Below are 8418 nucleotides of genomic sequence, written 5' to 3' on the forward strand. Positions count from 1 at the left end.
CACCCGGAACGACGGCCATCAACCTCTGAAGGGGCGCACAGGGCTGGCTGGCGCTGCCGGGGTGGAAAACGAGGGCAGGAACGCTTAAAATTCCCCTCAGCTCTCCAGAGCCGGAGAGTTTGCTTTCATTCATCCCAGCTAATAACAGGAAGAGGGGAATCTTCCCCGACGACAGCCTTGAGACGAGCCCTGAGGGGCTGCGCGGCTGAGCCGCTCAGTGCCCGCCCCAGCTCCTCACGGCGCCGGCCGCTCCCCTCGCTTCACCCTTTCGGCAACTTCCCCGCTCCTTCCCGCTGCTCCTTCCCCCTCCCCTCTCTCCACCCCGACGTGTCTGCGGGCACGTCCCCACCATCGCAGCCCGCCCGCCTCACGTCAGCCGCCCGGCCCCTATTTAAGGCGGCGGCCGCCTCCCCCCCCGCCTTGTCGCCACCGCCGCGCTTGTGTGAGGACGCTCGGTAGGTGCGATCGCCGCGGCGGGTTGGGACGGGTGTGGGAAGGCGGGATGCAGGAAGAGGGGATGCAGGCGGTGTTGTCCCCTCGTCCCGGCCGAGGTGGTATCGGGCACAGCCTTGGATTTGAGCCAATCCGGCGCGATTTCCACTCACAACCCCCCCCGTGGTCCCCCCTTCCTCCATCCCCTTGAACATCCGTGGATTAACTTGCTTCCTTTAATCGGTGCGCGTGGCCCCAGGGAGCGAGGTGGAAAAGGGACGTGAGGACGGGCTCAGGGCTGCGTTTGAAATACAGCGTTAATATACCACCCATTACTCCCCTGACCTGCTTATTTCAGGGGAACGGCACTTTAAAAGCAAACATTTTTGAGCATTAAGTGTAACAGAAATGCTTGAGTGGATGCCTTTCATCAGCCCTGCACATTAAAGTGCTTATAGTGCAACGGGAGGACTTGGCACATGGAGAGTGTGCACTACAGTGGCCACGCTTCAGGAGGCTTCTGCAAATGAATACTGACGTAGCTCGGCTGATTTTAACTAAATATGGGCACTGCTGGCTTCCTGTCCCTTCCCCCAGCCTCAAAACGCACCGTCCTTCCCCGCTCTGCTTGGCTTTTCCCGCTCTGAACGAGTTGCCGCCTGTTCAGTACTAATTTGAGAGTCGCGTTGTGTCCGTACTCGCACCCGTCCGTGAGTCTGCTCCTGCCCTGGGCTCTTCAGGCTGCTCCCAGTGCAGCTCCCAGCGCAGCACCATTTCCTGTGAAAGCGTGGTGCCGCTCTGCAGGGAGCCGGGCCGTCGCCACTGTGCCATTTCGGCACACCCGTGACTCTCAGAACCCGTAGAACCAGGCTGCTGTGATTGCGTGGGGGAGAGATGGTAACACCAGACTCCAGCCATCTTAATTCAAAACCGTGCAGTTTCACTTTAAAGCAAATTCATAAAGTTGAATTCAAGGATCACGCTGTGCTGAAGAAAGGCTTGCCTAAGTGTTGCACAACTTCAGTTCTGGAAAGGCTTCAGGGCACAGAATACCAGTTTTTCAGGGCAATAGAACAGAGTGCCAGACCATGCTGTGCTTAGAAGTACTAAAATGGCTTCCTCTACTTCAGTGTAATATGGATGGCCATTTAGAACATTCTACTGCTGCTGCTGGAGTGCCACCAGCTATACAATCAATGGGTCTCAGGCTGTATTTGAGGGAAAGCTATAGTGAGCTTAAACAGAGGATTGCCATCAATAATTCATTTTTGCAATAATTTTGTGGCGAACAGGCAGTATTGCTGGATGTTTCAGGCATGTGTTTTATATCCATTTTCTTACCATCCTGGAATAAAGTCTGTCTTGCTTGATAAAAATATTCTGGTGTCAGTAAAAGCTCCAAAGCTTGGAGAAATAATCTGTTGCTTTCCTTTCAGCAGTGCACCATGTCTCTCAAGGATCAGCTCATCCACAGTCTCCACAAAGAGGAGCACAGTCATGCCCAAAATAAGATTAGTGTGGTTGGTGTGGGTGCAGTTGGAATGGCCTGTGCTATCAGCATCCTGATGAAGGTAAGTGTCAAGCTTGGATGAAGCAGCAGAAGAACCTGAGACCTAAAAGGGGGGCCAAAAAATAATCTCCCTTATTAGACTAAGCACACAAGATGAACTTCTGGTTATACATTCCTTTGTTTGGGCCCAAAGTGAAGCAGCAGTTTTCAGGCTGTTGACACAGAACAAATAGCTGTAGTTTGCCACAGTACCAGACAGAATGTAGTTTATGTATAATTTTAAGAGCTGCATATACCTTTGAGGGACTTCCAGACTCCCTTCCAAGTAGGAGTTCTCTAACACTCCAAAATACAAAAAGATTAAGAACTGAGGAGTCATTTCGTCTTAAGCAGAGTGGACAGTGGAATAATTCTTTGTAGTGTGGTCTGGAAAAATTGGTCCTTGACACTCTGAATGATTTGTACTCTGTAGTCCATTATCATATTGAAAATGCTGCGGTTAATACCAGGCTTGCTTTTCTTAACTGTCAAATGGGTTGCTTATGAACCGCTATTAAATTATTCTTCATTATTGTCCTGCTAAATTGTACAACTATTTCACACAGAATGTGGTTATGAAAAGTATGAAACGAACTCAAAAAAATGGATATCCCAGGAGACTAATTTAAGGACTCTGGGAAGAAGTAAAGTGTTACAGATAAGCAAAATTGCTTAAGCAGATCATGGCTTTTAAAATAATTGTAACTTCACAGTTTACAAACTGTGGGCTTTGCTCAAAGAGGCAGTAAACTTACCATTAAACTTTGGTCTCTTGCAGGACTTGGCTGATGAACTTGCCCTTGTTGACGTTGTGGAGGACAAGCTCAGAGGAGAGATGCTGGATCTCCAGCATGGCAGCCTCTTCCTTAAAACACCGAAGATTGTCTCTGGCAAAGGCAAGTAGTTTGCTCTAATGTGCTCATTATCTCCAAATGGAGAGAGTCACTTCAGGTCTCTCACTGGTCATCCAAGCCTGTTACCCTAACTGTTAGGAGGAAAGCTCACGGAAATAGTACTCAGCTGACATTGTTTCACGTACCTTGTTACAGCCAGTCCAGCTAGGAATTACCTTCCAGAGTTCATTACTTGGTACAGCAAGGTGAAAGTACATCTGCACCTTTGAGAACTTCATTTCATAGCCAGTTAACCCCCTGAATACATTACTCCTTACTTCATGGCTAAAAATGTCTGATGGATTTAGGTTTAGCGGCAGCCTTGAGTAGGGCAAAGGCTTAACCAGCTTTAGTTACTGTGTAACATATTAGTTACTGAGCGGCTACAGTGCCCACAGGTGGCAGGTTATGAGGGCAGAACATTCTTCCTCTTCTATGCAGCACTTGCACTGAATGCTATCCCTATTCCCATCTGTGCCTGAAAAGCATGGAATATCACTGCCCACATCTGCATGCTACGTTGATGACGTGCCTAAAGGTTGCCGCTTGCGGCAAAGTCTAGGGTAACAATTCTTGGGAGAATTACTGCACCTTCAAACTTCAGAATTTTAGATCTCAACATGAAAAGGAACTGAGAACTCATGTTCTGAGCCATGTGCAGAAAGAGGTTGTGTTTGACACCATTTTTGTCTGCAGATTACAGCGTGACTGCAAACTCCAAGCTGGTCATTGTCACCGCTGGTGCCCGTCAGCAGGAAGGAGAGAGCCGCCTTAACTTGGTCCAGCGCAACGTCAACATCTTCAAATTCATCATTCCCAACGTTGTTAAATACAGTCCTGACTGCAAGCTGCTTATTGTCTCAAACCCAGGTTTGTCTTGTGTTGCCTTAAGAGGATTTGGCTTAGAGAATAGTGTTTCTTCAGTAATGTGGCATTAGTGTACTAACATGACCAGCACAGGCTTTTAGAAAGTACTTATACTGGGGAAGAAAAGGCTCAAGGGAGACCTTGGAGGTAGTGATAGGGCAAGGGGTAATGGCTTAAACTGAAAGAGGTAGATTTTAGGTTAGATATAAGGAAGAAATTCTTTATTGTGAAGGTGGTGAGACATGGGAACAGGTGGCCCAGACAAGTTGTGGATGCCCCATCCCTGGAAATGTTCAAGGCCAGGCTGGATGGGGCTTTGAGCAATGTGGTCTAGTGGAAGGTGTCCCTACCCATGGCAGTGGGTTGGAATGAGATGGTCTTAAAGGTCCCTTCCAACACAAACTGTTCTGTCATATCCACATAGCAAAAAGTGTCATCTTCCCTCCATGCTCAGCAGTCTGTTCTTATGAGGAAAAAACATTTCCTCTGACCTGGATTTTCGGTCCAAGTGATCCTTAGCACATGACACAGTAAGGGGCATTGGTAATTGCATGCAGAGCTGAGAGGCTGTTTAATAAAAATGATTATATTGGCCCACTGCAGATCCTGGCCACTGGCATGGCTTTATGCTCTGCTTCATGCAACTAACATGCAGATAAAACGCTTACAGATAAGTGGAAGGTACCATCCTAGTTATGAAACTGCTCATGAGTGGCACTTGCTCTGTTTACAGTGGATGTTTTGACCTATGTGGCCTGGAAGATCAGTGGCTTTCCTAAACATCGTGTTATTGGTAGTGGCTGCAATCTGGACTCCGCCCGTTTCCGCCACCTCATGGGAGAAAGGCTGGGCATCCATCCTCTGAGCTGCCATGGATGGATTGTTGGAGAGCATGGAGATTCCAGTGGTAAGGGTGAAATCTGACTGGCTGTTACACGAAACTTTCTGATACTTTGTTTGCAAGAAACACCTCGAAAAGCTACAGCAAAACTGCTCAAAAATCTTTGCTCTGCAGCACCTTAAAAATGGAAGTCTTGGTTTAAGTCTTTTGCTGCACAGAGTAGTAACCCTAGATGATCTATATTTGACCTGTGTGACTGCTTGGAAAGGTCATTACTGTAATCTGAGGTGGCTAAACATTTCTAGGCTAAGTTGTTCCCATAACTCCTCAAAAAACCCAAACTAAAGCGGCAAGAGGATAAAGTTCTCTGCAAGGGACTCTCCTACTGGTAGTCACTCAGTTGCCTTTACTGGCATCTGTTAGTCACTATATATAGGAACTGAAATGCAGAGGCAAGTCTGGAGGACAGGAGAAAGAGCAACTTTCTCCTTGCTTAACCTCTAGTTTTCCAAGCAGCACCAAAGCAGTACTGTCTGCTTCCTAGCACTTGGGAGGAAGCATTTGGAATCAATTCTTACTTTGAGAAGGCTTTGCAAAATACAGTTACTGTCATTTTTAGTTCATGTTGCCCAGGTGCTTTAATGCTGTGGCATCATATGTTTATATGCTCCTAGGTTCTCAGCCTGCAATTTACATTGGCCTTCACACTATATTTAAAGTCATATCTAAATCAGAAGTGATATGTTGCAGATGAATCCAGCTAGATCTTATGTTAACTGTTAGTTTGAGGACAAAACTAAATATTCTTGTGAGATAATTAATCTATGTGCAACTCTCAGTACCTGTTTGGAGCGGAGTGAATGTTGCTGGTGTCTCCCTCAAGACTCTTCATCCAGACTTGGGAACTGATGCAGACAAGGAACACTGGAAGGAGGTCCATAAGCAGGTCGTGGACAGGTAAATACTGCTTTGACTTTTTTTACTGCAACATGAGAACAAATCATAAGGAGCTAAAACATCTCTGAACTGCTGTACCCAGATGTGGTTTCATACATACCAGAGTAGGCCAAAACAAATGTCAGGATAAAAACACAATAGAACTTAAAAATATTTTAAGCATTAACGTAGATCTAGCAGAGTTAAGTTTTCATGATTAGTAAACTTTAAATTAGGGAAGTCCTTTGGCTTCCAGTATAGCTGGGGGGAGTAGTGTAAAATGCAAACAGAACTACTCACTGCTGAGTTTATTTCAGTCCTGCCAACAAATCAGTGAAGCAGCTTCTGATGCCTCCAAGTTGCTTAAGACCCCTCCAAAAGCCCTTCTTACAAGCTTTAAGCACTTCAGTTGACGGTACTTGTTTTTTAATGAGTGTCTCTGTCTCTGCAGTGCCTACGAGGTGATTAAACTGAAGGGGTACACGTCATGGGCTATTGGCCTTTCTGTGGGAGATCTAGCTGAAACTATTATGAAGAATTTGAGAAGAGTGCACCCGATCTCTACAATTGTTAAGGTGAGAAGCCCCTTTTTGCTAACTTCTGTCTTACTGAGAACTAAAAAACTTGCGAATTCTGAAGAACACTGATCACTTTCTAGTTTAATTTCAGCTAAATTTAGTTGAGTTTTCCTCATAAGATATTCTGTGAAATATGCAGACACGCACAAATTCTAGCCTAATAATCCTTATCTACTTTTCAGGGCTTACATGGAATAAAAGATGATGTCTTCCTAAGTGTTCCTTGTGTACTGGGCAATAATGGCATCACTGATGTAGTAAAGATGATCCTAAAACCTGAGGAAGAAGACAAATTAAGGAAGAGTGCAGATACACTCTGGGCAATCCAGAAGGAACTACAGTTTTAATTCTGCCCAAGCAGTTCTTTGGCTCTTTGCAGTTTAACGGGTTTAGTGGTTTGTCTTACGTTGCACTTTCCAAGTAAGTCAAATCTTTCAATGTATGTATCTCGACTAGAACACACAAAAAGCTCAGATCTGAACAAATGAGTTTCCTGAAGATACTATTAGGAAACTATTCTATGGTTTTCCCTGCTCACAGACACCCATGTTCTTAGCCAGAGCTAGATAACCTAGTCAGTCTTGTTCAGTGAAGTGGTACAACAGAGATCCAGCATTCAAAGCAGCACTGCCTAAAAAACCCTTTGCCTTTTCCTCATCTTGTTTCATGTTGGCTCAGAAGAATAACTAACTAATTGCTACACAGTGTGAAACCAAAGACTATTTTCTTGCAGTTAAGGGATTGTCAAGCCAATTGACCAACCTTCTCTGCCAGCTGAATAGCTTAAATATTTCACTGTTGATAGGTCCAAGTGTATTTTCCTAACACTGCTTTGGAATTTTTGTGGATACTTTTTTTTAGAGAACCTTATTTTTGTGTACTATATCAGTCTAGTTGTAAGTTCTGTCTCCTGAGCATGTTTAAAAAAAATGTTATGGTTTCTATGTGCAACAAGACAGTGACTGTCCAACTGTAGTACCAGCTCCAACACGAAATAAACCACAAACTGTTATTTCTGTCTCCTTGTTTTTCTTTCTAGGGCTTGGTCTCCAAAACAACTCTGCTTCCACCCATCTAAATCAAACAATATTATTTCTCAAGTCACACTAACAAAAACAGCACCTGTATAATAATATGGGCAGCTAGTCTGTTGTAGGAATGAAAAAACAGTAATAAAAGTATTTAAATACTCAGAACTTCAGATGGAAATCAAGTTTGATGCACAGAAACAGGCTCAATTGCCATGATGTGAGGGGAGTGGAGAAACATGCATTACTTTGTTGTTGCATTATAAGTTAAAAAAATATCTCTGCATCAAATACTTGACATCCATAAAAAGTCAGCTTGCTGCTAAGCATAACAAAGCATCTCCTCTGGAAAAGCAGCCATGGATAGAAATAATGACCACGTTACTCCTACAACTCCATAGTTAGAGCAGGAAGAATGAATCACTTTACTGGTCAGTAACATTTCAAAACACCTCATGACAGGGAGGAGGGAAAGGCCTTACTCTGAGCTTTTTCTAACAGCAGGACATGGCATAGGATAAGAATGGATCACCTCATTCAGCCCAGAGTAGATTTTTACTATGTACTACAGCTGGTGCTACTTCTTGAAGCAAAATATTTTACAATAAGCTGAAAGTGTTCGCGAAGCAACTTAATCAAGCTGTAGGCACTGTACCACTTTCCCTAACATCCAAGTGACCAAAATAGCACCCAGAAAGAGCACTTAAACATGACTACTTACAGTCACTATTGCTATGTAGATGACAGGAAGATGGTATGAAGCCACTTTCAAAGCTTTCAGAAGATCCACAGGACTTAATGTAAAAACTGTAAGCCTCATTCAGCTTTTTAAAACAAACTCCAACCTCTTCAGACCCAACAGTAACAGGAAAAGCCTTAAGACAAAGGCTGTGCTGAGACCAAGAAACTTCAGTGTTCAACCTAATTTTGCTGGGGTAGCTACAAAAGGCAGTGGAGGACTGCAGCATGCTGCTGGGAGGCAAGAGCAGCACCATGAATCTCTACAGCACTCCAAGCTGGGAGGTGCTTCGTACCATGCACTCTCTTATGCAGGCAGTGCAGTATTAGAGCACCAGGCTTGTCACTGAGCTCTGTTAAACCACCAACTTTGTCACTGAGCTGTCCCAGCTCAAGCAGCCAGAACCCAGGTTCCTGTGGCACTCTGGTGTGTTCCTGGCTTGTCAGGGAGCACAACACCAAATGCAGCAGCAGCCTTCCTTCTGCCTAGTATTTTCAAGTGGAAAAATGCAATATACATAAGGTGTGCTCCAGTAGGGCCAAAACCCGATGGTAG

General features: G+C 44.8%; 1 protein-coding gene across 2 annotated transcripts; it reads left to right on the forward strand.

The window, feature by feature from the left end:
• Positions 1 to 319: 319 nt before the first annotated feature.
• On the forward strand, positions 320 to 7108 carry LOC116788150 (L-lactate dehydrogenase A chain). 2 transcript variants are annotated; one of them, XM_032690647.1, is made up of 8 exons: positions 320 to 455; positions 1869 to 2003; positions 2760 to 2877; positions 3571 to 3744; positions 4475 to 4648; positions 5422 to 5539; positions 5970 to 6093; positions 6279 to 7108. In XM_032690647.1, the coding sequence occupies exons 2-8, from the start codon at positions 1878 to 1880 to the stop codon at positions 6441 to 6443; spliced, it is 999 nt and encodes a 332-aa protein (XP_032546538.1). In that variant the 5' UTR covers positions 320 to 455; positions 1869 to 1877; the 3' UTR covers positions 6444 to 7108. The 2 variants fall into 2 exon arrangements, with proteins under 2 accessions (XP_032546538.1, XP_032546539.1); XM_032690648.1 differs by having other exon boundaries at positions 339 to 455; positions 1872 to 2003.
• The last annotated feature ends 1310 nt before the right edge of the window (positions 7109 to 8418 follow it).

Source organism: Chiroxiphia lanceolata, chromosome 6 (genome assembly GCF_009829145.1).
Source record: "Chiroxiphia lanceolata isolate bChiLan1 chromosome 6, bChiLan1.pri, whole genome shotgun sequence".
In the NCBI taxonomy this organism is placed as follows: domain Eukaryota; kingdom Metazoa; phylum Chordata; class Aves; order Passeriformes; family Pipridae; genus Chiroxiphia; species Chiroxiphia lanceolata.